The following is a 16,032-nucleotide window of genomic DNA, read 5'->3' as shown; positions in this document are numbered from 1 at the left end:
AAAAAAAAAAAAAAAAAAAAAAAATCAGCCCCTTCATTTTCTTGTGGAATGGTGTCAAGGACCCAGGCTGTATGAATTAGCTGTTTGCCTGTTCAAAAAGGAAAAAGAAACGATGTTATTTTCTTGAGACAAACAAAGGTAGAAAATTATTTTTTCCCCTAAATGAACGTGAGGCCCTTATACACCAATAAGTAAGCTTAATAAGACAAAGGGATATTGTTTTTCTACAGCATGAAGGTCAAGGGGTTAGGCTGACGGTGGAGGACAGCATGTGCAAAGGCCCTGAGGCATAAGGGGGAACGGGGTGTGTAGGGATCCAATCATTCAGCACAGCTGGGACACAGGCCTCTGTGGGCAAACCGAGCGTGAACTTAGCCACTGAAAGACATCAAGTGTCTAATTAGTCCTGCTTTCTACCCCACTTTCTCTGCTGCTACCCAGGCCTCTAGCTCCCCGCTCTGGCCGTGTTGAGCCACTGGCGGTACCTTAACACACCTTGCCCGTTTGCTCTCTCATCCTGGCGGGACAGTCTCCCCTTGGCCTGGCTCACCTCCCTCAAGGTGTCCGGGCTGCCTTCTCCTCCCAGCCCCACCACAGCCCCCAGCTTCCCTCTACCACATAGCCCCCGGCGGGTCAGAGGGGGTCATCTATTTTCAGCACTCGGCCCTTTCTGGGGCGGGGACTAGATGGGCCCCATGGCCACGTGAAGGTGTTAGGTCCTACGGTTTCAATCTGGGGAGATGCAGGCTGGACCTTACTGGGCAATGCCCTCTGGTTCTGCACCTGGGTACCTTTGGAGACTTGAAAGGGGACAGAATAGAACTTTTTCTCCCACCAGGAGCCCACCCCTAGAAGGAGCCGAAATCTGTGGGCTCTGCCAGTCCCGAGGCCCGTGAGATGGACCCAGGATCCAGGCAGAGCCCAAGGGCTGGGCTCCGTTATGCATTGCAGGCCAGGCCGGGAGCCTGAGGTGGCAGGGTCACCGGGAGCCCCTGGGATCTTTCCCCACCTTACCACCTCTCCTTGTACCAGAGAACCCCAGCTGCTCCCCCGCCCCAGGGCGTACTCGACAGCCCAGAAAAGGACAGGGCAGAGTCACGGCTGGCTGCTCTCTGCCCATCCACCAGAAGTTTGATTCAATGACGTCTGGGTGGGTAAACAGAACCACCTGAGCCAGAACTAAGCGTGGTCAGCAGAGCACAGGGAAGCCCATCACAGTCAGCTCTGGACCCTGCAAAGCTGAGCCCCAGACGTTTTCATCCAAACACCAGTGGTGGGCCCTGGACAGTGGGGGAGGGGATGCCACCTGGCACGGGGACCACACCTCCTAGGCTTTGACACAGCGAAGCCAGAGAACCCAGTGAGGAGGACGGGAAAGTTACCCTCATTTGTTGATAAATCCAGTCTGTAAACACGGTCACGTTTCCGTACACTCCCGGTCGGTAAGCCTTAGCACAGCCAGACCCCCAGCTCGTGTCCCCGATCAGCCACCAGACGCTGCTCTTCAGAGTGACCAGAGGACCTCCGCTGTCACCCTGGGGGACACAGCGGGTTACAGAGCAGAAGTGAAACCACAAGCCGTACATCACAGAGGGCAAGGAGGTGGGGGTAATGGGAGGGTCTGCAGGTCCCCTCCAACGAGGTGATAGTAATATAATCCCCCAAAGAGACTGTACCAGCGACGAACTTGAGTCTGCATCAGTTAATAGTTACCAAATAAATGGCTGTCCACATTTTTAAATAGTCAAAATACTTATTTCTGTGGCACTGACGCTTCGACCACATGGCGCCTTCCGGAGGAAGCAGCAGTGTGCATTGCTGGGGGTACGAGGGCTTTCGCACCGTCCATGACCGTCACTTCCCACGGCCGCCCCCCGGGCCCCAGGTCGGGGAGGAGGTGCTCCTCACGGGCCCCCTGGGAGCCAGGCAAGGCCCAGAGGCCGAACACAAGCTGGTCATCACCTGGCAGGAGTCGACGGTTCCCTGCAGGTACCCCGCGCAGATCATGGCCGGCGTGATGAGGTCGCTGTACACCTGCTTGCTGTTGCACCGCCAGGGCTCGATGAGCTGCACCATTGCCGCGTTCAGCCCATCCGAGGTTTTCCCTGCAACAGAGGACGGCCTGGCTTTCCCAGGAAGCCTGGACTCCCTCCCCGGGGGGCGTGGAGAGACGGCCATGCCCCTCGTCCCATACCGGCTCCTGGGGCACGGGGGTATCTTCCAGCTGCTGGGGCCTGTGTTTAAAGCGGCTCCAGGTTTGGTTTGGGGGCAGACTGCCTGCCTCTGGGGCTGGGGAGCTCCACCTGTGTCCTAGAATCATCCTCTCCCATCACCCAGCCACTTGGTTCCCTGGGGTCAACTTTCCTCCTTCATTGCTCCCTTTTCTCTGGACCGTTCCCAGGGCCACCCGAGGAGCCCTGTGTTTCCACCTCAAACACCCGACCGTCCTCAACCCCACACGATCCTTCACTCTCTGACCATCTGCCCTCGGCTGCCGGGCAGGAGGAAACTTCCCAGATGCTCGCCGGGACTTGCACTCTCTGTCCCCCAGGTGCTACCTGCATGTCTTCTGGGCTCCACGGGCTTGCCGTGCTGAAGCGGTGCCTCTCCTAGAGGGCTCCCCCACCCAAAGCCATACCGCACCCCCCCACCGTCCTCCGCACTCAGGAAATGGTCCCACCACCCACCGGGCGGTGGGACGCATCATAGCTGGAAGCCGCCTTCCTGTGACCCTTCACTCTTTCTCTGCTGACACTCCATCCATCAGCAGATCTGGAGGCTGTCCCAAACGTGCTCCCACACCCACCCACCCCCAGTCTGAGCCGCCTTCTTGTCTTGGAGGACACAGCACTGGTCCCCTCACCGTGCTGTTCCGTCTGCCCTCACCCCCAACCCTTCCGCGACTCCCTACACAGCTCTCAGATCAAGTCACTCCAGTATCCTCATTATGGCCTATAAGGCCCTATGCGACCTGGCCCCAGCCTGGCCCCTCACCCCGGCTCATCGTGCCCTGGCCACACTGGCCCTTCTTTTCCTAACACACTCTTGTCATGCAGATCTTAACACAAACGTCCTCTCTTCCGAGAAGCCTTCCCTAACCACCGCTCGCTGTCGCAAACCTCCGCTGTTTGAAAGCACCTAGTTCAGTTATTCATTTCCTGTCTGAGCACATCCTGCCCCCAGACATCCACAGGAGAATGTAAAGTTCCTGCGGGTAGAGATTTTTGTCTCATTTTGTTCACTGCTGCATTCCCAGCTCTTGGTCGGCGCTCCACAAATTGTGGCTGACTTTCCCTTTTGTCTTGGATGCTGGGAAACCTTGCTCACAACTGGAAGGCTCAACCCAGGAGCTTTCTTTAGACCAGATGCCAGGACACCCAGCTCCACTAACATCTCCCCTACCCCTCCCAACCACCCCGCCCTTGAGCTATTCACCGTGCTTTAAAAGATCCTTGGAGGTGCGCCCTAAACACTTTTGGAAGGATGTAAACAATATATAAATGTACAACTAAGCCCATCCAATGCTCCATAAGAATGCAAGAGCAAGGATCCCTTCATTTGAAAAACGTTACCTGACATGAAAGCAAATTATAACTGAAGGCAGCTGGGCCAGCCTGCGTCAGGAGGGTCTAGTGCCTCTTCCCTCTCTGTGGTGTCAGGGCAGGAGGACAAAGCCTCTGACGCCTGCAGCTGGCATTGCCAGTCACACAAGCCCATCCTCACCGAGTCCGTTATCACTCAGCCATCAAAGGCAGGCAGACTTCCGGGCGGCCTGTTAGCGACCATGGGGTACACACATAGGGGGCTGTGTACCCCTCACACAGTGGCCTTCACCCTTCAAAAACCAGTTTCCACACATTGTTCCATTTGGTCTTAATAAGGGCATGGGGTAGGTAGGGCAGCTAGGATTTTCCCATCTAGCGCGTGGGGAAACAGGCAAAAAGACTGGGCGAACTGCCCAAAGTCGTCAAATCACTTACTGGTAGAACCAGGATCAAAACCTAGACCTCCCGCTTCATAACGCAGTGATCTGCTCCTGAGACCCGCAGATCCCCTGCTGGGAGCCTCACCTTTCTCGTAGGTGGACCCCCACCCGGAAATCCAGCAGGACTGTGTCGGTTCCAGCATCATGCCCGGGTTGGGCAGACACACTGGTTTCACTCTGTCTGTTTCAAGAAGGGGAAACAGCGTGAGCGGGTCCGGTCTAACGGAAGGCCTTGGGCGACAGTGTCCACCTGGATCTTCCCTGGGCCTGGGACCACCAGCCTCCTTCCCAAGGAGGCTTCTGGATTCCAGTGTGACCTGGCATCCCCTTTCCTGCCCCTGCCAGGACCCTCCTTCTAACAGGCAAGACGTCCCCCTCTGGAAGTTAGGGTTTTGGAGGATTGAAGATCAACAGTCCTGTGATGCAAATAGTTGACACTGGACGTGGTAGGGCTGCATCGGACTAAATTGATAAGGATGGAGGTAAATGATTAGCAATTTGTAATTAAACTCACAACAGGTGCAATTGCAATCCAGCACCGAGTAAAGCCTGACCCACCAGATGCTGACTAGGAAACAACTTTTCTAGACGTTCACGTGTACTGGCTAAGTCGTCACCGTGCCGAGGAGGAAAAGTGCTGCAGTGAACGCATCCCTCAGTGGCCAAAGGCACATTTTGGGGTGGCTCGGCCTCTTCTGAGCCCTCTTCTAGCAGCCAACGCCTCCCCTGGCTCCACACGCTACAACTCAGTGCAAGTTCCTTCCTTCTGGACATCATAGCACATTTTATTTCCAGTCAACCTCTCCTTAAGAGGCGGTCAAAACTGTTCACATACCCCGGGCTGCAGGAACACCGCTACGCACCGTTAAAAGTCAGAGGCGTCTGCAGCTTCATAAGAGCGATGTCGTTGTTCTTGGTCTTGGAATCGTAATTCGGGTGGGAAATCACTTTTGCTACTCGGTATCCGTTTCCATAGAACATGAAAGATTGTCTCAAAATTCCTGCAAAGGCCGTCCAAATCTTGGGATTGTTAAGAGGTCTGGAAGACAGAGATGAACACCTCTCAGCATGTCAGAACCACAAACATGGAACACTCATTTGACGGTCTTCAAAAGTCATCTGCTGGAGCCAAGGTCTCCAAGGTGACGTGATTTGTCAAAAGCCGCAGGACAAGACTGGCCAGGTGGTCTCAGGCCCCTCCCCCTCCGCACCTCACACAGCCCCCCCTCCCCTCCTTTACCTCGTCAGTGAATCCTATTCCTTCCGTGCTTCCCCGCCAGCCTGCAAACCCTCGCAATTCCAAGAATGCTTTTTCTTGAGCCTAAGTGCCTTCCTGAGGTTTGAAACCCCATTTCTGGCGTGGCTGGGTCTAACTGACTTTTACATGCTAGAGCATTTCCTGGCACGCAGTAGGTGCTTAATAAGTGCGTACTGATGAATAGACTCTAATGGCCGTCCAGGCATTACCTTTACCTGGGTATTTCCCTTCTAAGAAAATCCTAAATCCTACAGCCCATGGAATACGGTGGATGGAAGGAAGGGAAAGCTCTTGGGTAATAAACACTGCTCTCTTCAACCATACAACAGCCCTCGGAGCAGCACACCCGTCTTACAGGTGCAGATGCTACAGTCAGCCACCTCGAGGGAATTGTCTGAAGCCACTGAGCCAGAGAATGGCCAAGCCAGGCCCCGCCTCACTCTAAAGAAAAATAGCTCTGATGAGTGAGGCTTTTTCAAGATAGCCATGTGACCAAAACACACACAAAATACCCCACAAAAAAACCCTCCACGTTTAAGAAAAAAGGAGGGGGAACAGTACCTTCTACAAAAGCTAACACTGTAAATGATGGCTACCCTTGCCCCTCTCCAGGCACCTGTATGGGCAATGCTGTGGCCCAGCGTGTTTAGTGGACCACAGAGGACCTTCCTGCATGGCAGTGTGAGGTCTGAGTGTCTTTGAGTGCACCCTCTCTGGGGATAAGCACCCAGGGGAAAACAGGCCTCCCAAGAGGGCAGGGGCCTCAGGAAAGGTGGGACAGAGCTGAGAAGACTGTGGGCTAGAAGGAGATCTTTTTCTTTTTTTTTTAAATAAATTTATTTATTTTATTTTTGGCTGAGTTGGGTCTTCGTTACTGCGCATGGGCTTTCTCTAGCTGTGGCGAGCGGGGGCTACTCTTTGTGGCAGTGGGTGGGCTTCTCATTGCGGTGGCTTCTCTTGTTGTGGAGCACGGGCTCTAGGCGGGTAGGCTCAGTAGTTGCGGCTCGCGGGCTCTAGAGCGCAGCCTCAGTAGCTGTGGCGCACAGGTTTAGTTGCTCCGCAGCATGTAGGATCTTCCAGACCAGGGCTCGAACCCGTGCCCCCTGCATTGGCAGGCGGATTCTTAGCCACTGCGCCACCAGGGAAGCCCCTAGAAGGAGTTCTGATCACAGCATCACCCCAGGCCCACACCGCATCCCTGCGCCAGGCCCTGCGAGTAATGGACGCACGCTGAAGGGATGGGCTTGGCCACGCGCTGCACGAGTCACTTGACCCTCCCAGCAAGGCAACGACCTGGGCGCCCTTAGAATCCCCGCGTGTCCACAAGGAAACCGGAACTCGAAGGAGTCGGAGACTTCACTCCAGGCCGCAGGGCCCAGAGCCTCCGCCTCCCAACCCAGGACCCGCCCCCGCGGGACTTACTCCTCCACGCAGTGGGCGGCGGTCACGATCCACTCGGGGGTGATGATGGAGCCTCCGCAGACGTGGGTGCCCTGCACGTGCAGGCTGACCTGCCAGGGCCAGTCCCCCGGGGCAGCGCTCGACCCGCCCACGATCCGGCTCTGGCGGCTCATCTTCCCCGAGACCCCGCACTCTGAGGGCGACAAGCACAGCGCAGCCGGCCAGTGAGCGAAGCAGGGCCACCCCCTCCCAGCCACCTGACGCCCGTCACACCGGCTGCCCAGACGGCCCCCAGCCCGAGAGTCCTGCCTGGCCGGAGGGTGACTGTTGTCTGTTCTTGTTCCTGTTTGTTTGGTGTCCGACTTTCCGAGAATGTGTCCTGGTCTCTTTGCGTTGGGGGGTGGGGTGAGAGGAGGTGCTTCCTCGCCCTCCCCCCAGGAGGCACCACTTTTGCTGGCACTGGGTGCCCCTGTTCCTTGGCACTCGTGCGATTCCATCGGCGCCTCCCGTACACCCAGGTGGGGGGCCTGGATAACAAAGGCCCTGGCACCCCCTCGAATGTGCAGTGGCCCCAAGATTCCTGAACAGAGCTAAGGAGGCTTTTCTCATGTGTGCTGCTCTCAAGCTGCCAGGAGGTGAATGGCGGAGTGTGTGCGGGAAGGCAGGGCAGGCACCTGCTTTCTCCGTACCTAAAGAAGCTTGAGCCAGCCTGGGTGGGAAGGTACCAGCGGGACCACTGGGGCATGCGTCCACCTAGGGGCATCTGCTAGCTTCACCTGTTCAAACTGAAAAGCCAAGCCTCAGGCCTGAGACCCGTATGGGAACAGGATGGGGCTGTCCCAGAGAAGGGAGCGCAGGGACAGTGTCCTCCATACCAGTAGAAGGTTTGGAAACTATAAATAATCCAAACGCAGGGACGCGGACACCCACAGGCGTCCAGCTCCAGCGCGCGGATGCCCTAGAGTGTGGCAGTTTCTTGAGCTCTCCCGTCCTCATGGGACAGCTGCTTCTTGGACTTGAGGCTGAAGGCATCTCAAGTGCATCAGAATTCAAGAAAGGAGCCCCTTGGGCAGAGTGCTGGGCATGTCCTGACCTGTTACCCCACCTCATCTCTCCACATCCCCCAGAGACACAGGGAGATATATTTCTATAAGTATCAAATGTTTCCTATTTTAGAAACACAAAAAGGAAAACCAAGAATCACTTACCTATACAGCGTAAAGAAACCACTGTTTTTGAGGAACAGACATCACTACAAAAGAAGAGGGGAAAATTCTGATCACTCTAACAAACGGGACACTTGATTCTCAAAATGCTTAGAAATAAATATTTTCTTCTACTGTTCTCACTCTCTGCCTCCCCAGACATAGAAGAGTCCACAGTTGAAGACCTGAATAAGGAAAGTAAATCTATATACATAGGGGACGGTAGTAAAGAGGAGACACTGAGTCAAAGTGCAGGGTTCAAATCCAAGCTGTGTGACCTTGGACAAGCTTCCTAACCTCTCTGTGCCTCAATTTCCCCATCTGCAGAATGGCTAATATAGTACCAACTCATAGGGTGGTTGTGAAGATAAGCACACATCATATCAGCTGTTATTATCTTTCCTTGGGATTTAAAATCATCCTTTAATTTTGTAAGGAAGACATCGGTAAACTTCCAGGTTCCTATAACTGCTTTACGTTTACCGCACAGGAAACTATACAGTCAATCATTTGCCTGGGAACAGAAGAAAAGTTACTCATTTGGGGGGCAGACATTCCAGGTTACATATGAAAAAGAAACAATCAATGCGCTCCACTGTGTACAGAATTTCCCCCCAATATGCTGAGGAGAAGAGAAACAGCCCTGACACCCACATGTTCGAACATGGCCACGTTCTGTTGAATGTAAACAGTTCCCAGGGCATCAACATGGGGCCAGACCACTGTTACAAGATGGATCAGGACGCAAGCACGCCCACTGCACGATCCCACGAGCCTGGTCCAAGCCACACAGTGACCAACAGGCCCCTATGCTGGCTGACACGAGTAGGTGCACTTCCCAGCCAATCCCAGCCATAGCCTGGCTTCATGCCTGCCACCCACCTTAAAAAAAAAAAAAAAAAACCATCAAGGTACCAACTACAGAATCACCCTCACTTCCGGACAGCATCCAATGCAGGGCAAAGCCCTGCTTCCTGGAACCTTCCCCAAAAGGACTCAACACAAGCCCACACCCTGTAGTAAGTCCCTTCTCACCCCCTCGCATGGAGACACCCACAGTTCCAGGACAAGGCATGTCCTGGTGGTCTCTGGCTGGGGGCATTGGATGCCAAGAGAAGACATGTTCCCATTAAGAGAAGATGCTTTCTAAGGATCATAAGGTCATTGTCCTCTGCACACTGTGCAGCCACCGGCATCAGGGCGCAAAGCAGCCACTCAGACAAACCCTGCGAGGACTCAGGTATCAAAGAGCAGCTTCTGAAAGCAAAGAGGGAAGCAGTCGTTCCACCCCACGCCGAGCGCGCCAGGGACACCACCTGCCAGGCAATGACCTTCTCTTCTTTCCTCCAAACGCTGCAGCCACCTTGTGAGTTACCAAGAGGTGGCAGCCTTTCCTCCCCTGCTCAGCCCTGATTCCATGTAACCAAAGACAATGAAGAGACAGTCGGGGGCATTTACAAAGAGCCCAGGCAGCTGTGTTTAGCTCCTCGGGAGGGCAAACCACGGCCTGCTGTTTTGATGGGCCCACCTGGCCGTGTGCACCCCTTCTCCTGGGCTCACCCTCTCACATTCCTGGGAACAGCCAGACCAGGTGCTCCAGGCAGAAGTCAACCCCCCGGGCCCCCAGGAACGCACACCTGCTCCCAGCCTCCCACTCACACAGAAGGAGGGGAAGTGTGACCTGTCCATCCTCCCCTAAATGCAGCATCTGGCACCTGGCCAGCAGGGAGGTGACGGCTTGCCTGGCCACCTGGGGATGGGAGATGGGGACCTGGGAGCTAAGGAGGACTTAAGCAAGAAGGACACTGTGTATCTTTCACGTTAAGGAACATTCGGATAGTAATAATGATCCTAGGAAGACTGCAACCATGCTCAACATATGCAACACAAAATGAGTAGCTCAAGCCCAGCCCTCTCCCCCACCCTCCGAAACAGTTAAGCCATCAACCATGGGACCAGCTCAGGTTCATTTCCACCCACCAGACGCACTGCGACCCACCCAGCGCTGCAAGTAGGCCTCCAGGTACAGGAAACATTGGTGCCCTGGACCAGCCGCTTGCTCCCAGGCCCACCCCTTGCACAGCATCCTCTGACACGATTGCTTGGGCTGGGGGACCAACCACCCCCGCTGCCTGGGGCTGAGGGGCTTCTTGGGAAGCAGGATTTCCGGTGTGAAACCAGCAGAGTCCTGGGTAAACCAGGATGAGTTGATCACCCCAGTGGGGACCCTGAGACATTCTTTTGGACTCCTAGACACACACCCTGACACACAGTAAGGTACATGTCTAATGTCCGGAGAGAGAAAAAAATCAGGAAAAAGGAATTTCAATTGTGCAATGTTACCCAATACCATGGAGGGCAGAGGGCAGAGGGCAGAAGGCACAAACAAGGTGGCAAATAGACCTTAGCCACTTCCCTGGAATAAACCCAGAGCTGCTCAGAGGGACGGGTGCTATGCAAAGTCCAATCTCTTCCCCATGAGAAACTCAGACAAACCCGCAGCTGCAGCAGAGAAATCAAACTCTGAACAGTGATTCTCCCTGACGCCTCCTACTCGTTCCCATTACACAATTTCTGAAAGGAAAGAGGAAATCACCGTGGCCAACAGGCACATGAAAAGATGCTCAACATCACTAATTATTAGAGAAATGCAAATCAAAACTACAATGAGGTACCACCTCACACCAGTCAAAATGGCCATCATCAAAAAGTCTACAAATAAGGGCTTCCCTGGTGGCGCAGTGGTTGGGAGTCCGCCTGCCGATGCAGGGGACGCGGGTTCATGCCCCGGTCCGGGAGGATCCCACATGCCGCGGAGCGGCTGGGCCCGTGAGCCATGGCCGCTGAGCCTGCGCGTCTGGAGCCTGTGCTCCGCAACGGGAGAGGCCACAGCAGTGAGAGGCCCGCGTACCGCAAAAAAAAAAGTCTATAAATAACAAATGCTGGAGAGAGTGTGGAGATAAGGGAATCCTCCTACACTGTTGGTGGGAATGTAAATTGGTGCAGCCACTATGGAGAACGGTATGGAGGTTCCTTAAAAAACTAAAAATAGAGCTACCATATGATTTAGCAATCTCACTCCTGGACATATTTCTGGACAAAACTACAATTCAATAACATACATGCACCCCAATGTGCATTGCAGCACTATTTACAATAGTCACGACGTGGAAACAGCCTAAATATCCATCGACAGAGGAATGGATAAAGAAGATGTGGTACATATATACAAGGGAATATTACTCAGCCATAATAAAGAATGAAATAATGCCATTTACAGCAACATGGTTGGACCTAGAGATTATTGTACTAAGCAAAGTAAACCAGAAAGAGAAAGACAAATACCATATATCACTTATATGTGGAATCTAAAATATGACACAAATGACCTTATCTAAGAAACAAACTCGCAGACATAGAGAATAGACCTGTGGTTGCCAAGCGGGGAGGGAGGTGGGGGAAGGATGGATTGGGAGTTTGGGGTTACCAGATGCAAACCAGTATATATAGGATGGATAGGCAATAAGGACCTACTGTATAGCGCAGGGAACTATATTCAATATCCTGTTATAAACCATAATGGAAAAAGAATATGAAAAAGAATGTATATATAACTGAATCACTTTGCCATACAATAGAAATTAACATAACATTGTAAATCAACTATATTTCAATGAAATACATTTTAAAAAAGAAATCACCAAATTAAATACCTGTGGTAGAGTTTTTTATAGAGATCGATATTGTTGGCACTGACATTCAGCTTCATGAAGCTTGTGGCCCCGCTGTCATCCACTATTCCTTGGCTAGAAAAAAAACTATTCCTGAAAAAGTCAGAAAATCTTATTTAAAATAATGGGGTTTTTTGGTGAGCATTCTTAAATCCTACATTATAGCTACATCAGAATACGACATTCTGGTTACGAGGAACAGCATAGCATTTGGGAAAACAAAAACACAACTTCCAGTCAAGTGACGCTGCGTTATAACCATCTTTCCATCCAATAAGCCTGAAGTGTCAGGGAAATGTCCTCCATCAGTCGTGTTTCTAATCTAATCTGGATTAGGATAAAGAAGCAGTAAGAATAAGGATGTGTGAGTACATATAATGTAACAAAATTACACATGTTAAAATGCTCCCAGTGATAAAATACAGACCCTGAACCGTGATGGGGCCTCACCTACGTCATTCACAGTGACATACGCTGCAATTGGGGGCTGGCATTTTGATGTATTTCACTAGCTAAGATGCCAGCTTTCTTATCAAGTGGTAATTCACTTTGAAAACTGATATAAAGGCAACACACTAGAATTGCACAGAAGACACACGGTGACACCCCCAAGGAAGAGACGGTGGCAATGAAATCGCACAGCGTTTCCCTGGGAGGCCAGACGGCTGCCACGCGTTGACAAGGATGGTCTGGCGTGTCCCTGGCTGGAATCCTGAGGAGGGGGCACTCCCACCCCCCTCTCCCACCTCCTCTGGTGGCTGCATGAGGAATGAATTCTCTAACGGATAAATCTGTTGATCAGCTCTCTTCTGTCCAAAGGCCTCCAGCGCCTTCTGCTCTCACGCAGTGAAGGTTATGCAGATCTGTTCCCTCCGACCTTCCCTGCAGCACCCCCCTCTCACTTCCACCCAGGAGGTGAGTGGAGTCAAGGCTTCGACCCTGCCTGGGGGCTCCTTAGGAAATGAGTCACCCAAGGCCCTCGGCCAGCACCCTGGATCCTGGTGACCGCGGAACTGGACAGCCTTGAGCAACCAGGAGCTGATGGAGGCCCCAGAGGCAGGGCTTGGGGGTGCCGTGGAGGGGGATGGGGCAGTGTGGTGCCCACAGTCCCCTGCTGGTTTCCCGGAGCAGCTTTCGAAAGGAGACAAAGGTTCATGGTGCCCCTGTGATGGCACTTCCAGGGAGGGGCAGAGAGAAGCACTGATCTTATGTTTCTGTGCCTGTCACCACCATCACGGAGGCCACGGGGCTCGGAACTCACGGGTAGCCCATGTCCTGGCACGCTGCTCTCCCGTAGTTGTCACTCCAGTCATCCTGGCACACGGGGTGCCAGGATTTCCTCTGAGCTGAGTACACCTGAAGGATGAAGTTGGGTCCGTAGAGTCGAACTGCAGGAAGGGAGATTCTGGTGAGTCTCAAACCATCGTCCTGTCTGCCACATGAGCCCCACCTTCCCTGGGACACAGAGGCCCTGGGACCCAGAGACAGGGCTGTGCTTCCTCTTCCCAGGGCACCAGCTATACAGGAGGGATGCCGAGAATCCAGCCTTTCCCCGCAAAATATGCCCTTCACCCCAAAGAACTGAAAACAGGTATTCAGACAAAAATGAACATTGTACACAAATGTTCATGAAAGCATTATCCACAAGAGCCAAAATGTGGAAACAACCCAAATGTCCATCTACCGATGAATGCACAAAATATGGTCCATCTGCATAATGGAGTATTATTTGTACATGAAAGGGGATGAAACACTGACACAATACAGCACCCATGACATTCTGCTGAGTGAAAGAGGCCAGACATAAAGGCTCACACACTGTATGATCCCATTTCTGTGAAACGTCTAGAGAAGGAAATCTATAGAGACTGAAAGTAGATTAGTGGTTGCTTAGGGCCTGGCATCTGGGGCTCATTCTGCTGTGGAATGACCAGCCTTGGTCTGATCATTTCCTACTGCTTCTGTGATGAGTGATCCCACACACCATGCGAGTGGATAAGCCAACTGGAGGACATCTAGACAATGGAAATACGATTCAACACTAAAAAGAACTGAGCTATCAGGCCATGAAGAGACGTGGAGGAACCTTAAATGCACATCATTCAGTGAAAGAAGCATCTGAAAGGGCTCCACCCTGTAGGATTCCAATTCTAAGATACTTGGGGAAAGGCAAAACCATGGAGACGGTAGGAAGATCAGTGGTTACTCAGGGCTGGGGAGTAAGGGATGAACAGGCAGAGAGCACAGAGGATTTTTAAGGCAGTGAAACTACTCTGTATGACACTGTCATGATGGATACATGTTAGACAGTTGTCCAAACCTACTGTCCAGATGAATACATTGTACATTTATCTGCAATACCGAGTAAACCTTAATGTAAACTAAGGACTTTAGTCAATAACAATGGATCAATATCGACTTATCACTTACAATGCATGTACCACCCCAATGCAAGATGTTACAAACAGGGGCGACTGTATGTGAGGGCAGGGGTGGCGGGGAGGAATGGGAACTCTGTTCGTTCTGTACACGTGAAACTGCTCAGAATTCCATGCAAAGGAACGCTGTGAGTGCAGCAGAGGGAAAGGGGAGGCTCACGTCCCAACAGAAAAGTGACTTCCAGGATGTGTCATCAAGTCCTGTGGAGTCAGCTGGATGGCAACCGTCGGAAACGGGCACATTAACAATGCAAACATATATTTACATTTTCGTGCAAAAACTCTGTGCAAGGAGAAACAAGATACTCTTATTTGTTGCCCCTAAGGAAAAAACATGATTGGCTGATGAACAGGCTTGTGTGTGTGTGTGTGTGTGTGTGTCTGTGTGTGTGTGTCTGTGTGTGTCTCTGTGTGTGTGTGTGTGTTAGAAAAACTACCCTGTTCTTTCCTCTTCCTCACATCCTTGTTTCCTGTGTGTCTTCTTTACTGCTCACACAGAACATGCCACTCCTGACACAGCTGGTCACCAAATGTGTAGGGGGTTTTCTCCACACTGAGCAATTCTCCACGACACCAGCTGGGCGTCCTACAATTTAATTCTGACACTCTTTACCTGGAGATAGTGTGAGCTCCCACAGGTTGAGGGCTCAGTCCCACAAGACTGACAGCCCCCCACTTCAGATGCCAGCCCCAAGTCCAGGTTGTCACCTGTGCTTCTGACCGACCAGCTAGAACTCGGAGGCTCCCACGACCCCCTCCTCAGCTTCGATTAATTTGCTAGAGCAGTTCACAGAACTCAGGAAAACCATTTACTTACTGTTTACCAGTTCATGATAAAGGATGGGATAAAGGACACAGATGCACATCCAGAGGCAGAGAAGCACAGGGCAAGGTGTGTGGGGAGGGGCGGGAGATTCCATGCCCTCTGGGCACACCGGTCTCCCTAGATCTTCATGGGGTCACCAACCCGGAAGCTCCCCAACCCTGTCCTTTTGGGATTTTATGGAGGCTCCATCACATAGGCATGTTCGATCATTAACTCCATTTTCAGCCTCTCCCCCCTCTCAAGACAATGGGGTGTGGAGCTACAGTCTAAGCTTCTAACCATGGCTTTTTCTTTGCCATGACCAGCCCCCATCCAGGAGCCATTCAGGAGCCCGCCAAGAGTCACGTTCTTAGGACAAAAGACACTCCTGTCACCCAGGAAATGACAAGGGTTTTAGGAGCTCTGTGTCAGGGACTGGGGTCAAGGACCAAATACTAGAACCAAAGATGCACCTGGTGGTCTTTTCACTTCAGAATCACCAGAGTTTCAGGAGCCCTGTGCTGGGAATCGGGGGCAGAGACCAATGCATATTCTCTATTATCTCACAGTGTGTGAGTATATACTATGTGTGAGTGTGTGTGTGTGTGTGTGTGTGTGTGTTACGTGTGAGTGTGCATGAATGTAAGTGAAATGGGGGAGATGAGATTTTTCACTGCATACCCTTAGGGACTTCCTGAATTATGATCTATTTGAGTACATTAACTCTTAAAGTATTTAAATAAATACAACTTCAGTATTAAGAAGAGAGAGAGAAAGTCTCTCCAGGTAACATGAGTTTGTCTTGCTAGAGTTTATCAACACATGCACGTGCACAGGTAGGAAAACATCAAATGTCATTCCGCCTGAGAGCTTAACCACGTCCTCTCAACCTCAAAAGCTCCCTACTTTACTTAAGAAAATGGTGACAAATATATCATCACCAAAATTAAGGCAAGTCATTATGTCAACAGTTTACAGAGTGAGTGAGTCACTGCCAAGTGCAAACCCTCTCCGGGAAGGAACTGCAGGAGGTCGGAACTTAAAGGCCAAGGCACCAGCGTGGACGCGGGTCCATGCAGATGGTGCAGAGGCTGAGCTCTCGCCTAACCCCCAACCCTGAGGATTCCATGGCCAAGTCCACACTGCATCTCACACAGGTGTCCTGACCTGGAAACAGGACGTACGGGAGATCCATCCTCCCCCAGGATG

The 16,032-nt window shown here is 52.2% G+C and overlaps 1 protein-coding gene across 1 annotated transcript in view; it reads right to left on the bottom strand.

The window, feature by feature from the left end:
* Positions 1 to 16,032, bottom strand: part of TMPRSS2 (transmembrane serine protease 2) — a 37,041-nt gene that overhangs the window by 6,023 nt on the left and 14,986 nt on the right. Inside the window, exons 6-13 of the mRNA XM_007452880.1 lie at positions 12,842 to 12,968; positions 11,563 to 11,673; positions 7,853 to 7,896; positions 6,666 to 6,837; positions 4,849 to 5,024; positions 4,071 to 4,166; positions 1,963 to 2,105; positions 1,383 to 1,535 (exon numbers count right to left, since the gene is read on the bottom strand). Of these exons, the coding sequence (XP_007452942.1) occupies positions 1,383 to 1,535; positions 1,963 to 2,105; positions 4,071 to 4,166; positions 4,849 to 5,024; positions 6,666 to 6,837; positions 7,853 to 7,896; positions 11,563 to 11,673; positions 12,842 to 12,968 (1,022 nt within the window). The remainder of the gene's footprint in view (positions 1 to 1,382; positions 1,536 to 1,962; positions 2,106 to 4,070; positions 4,167 to 4,848; positions 5,025 to 6,665; positions 6,838 to 7,852; positions 7,897 to 11,562; positions 11,674 to 12,841; positions 12,969 to 16,032) is intronic.

The sequence above is a fragment of the Lipotes vexillifer genome, unplaced genomic scaffold (assembly GCF_000442215.2).
Source record: "Lipotes vexillifer unplaced genomic scaffold, Lipotes_vexillifer_v1.1 scaffold478, whole genome shotgun sequence".
NCBI classification, from domain to species: Eukaryota; Metazoa; Chordata; class Mammalia; order Artiodactyla; family Lipotidae; genus Lipotes; species Lipotes vexillifer.
The sequence above is the reverse complement of the archived record's forward strand: the minus strand, read 5'-3'. Positions and strand labels throughout refer to the sequence as shown.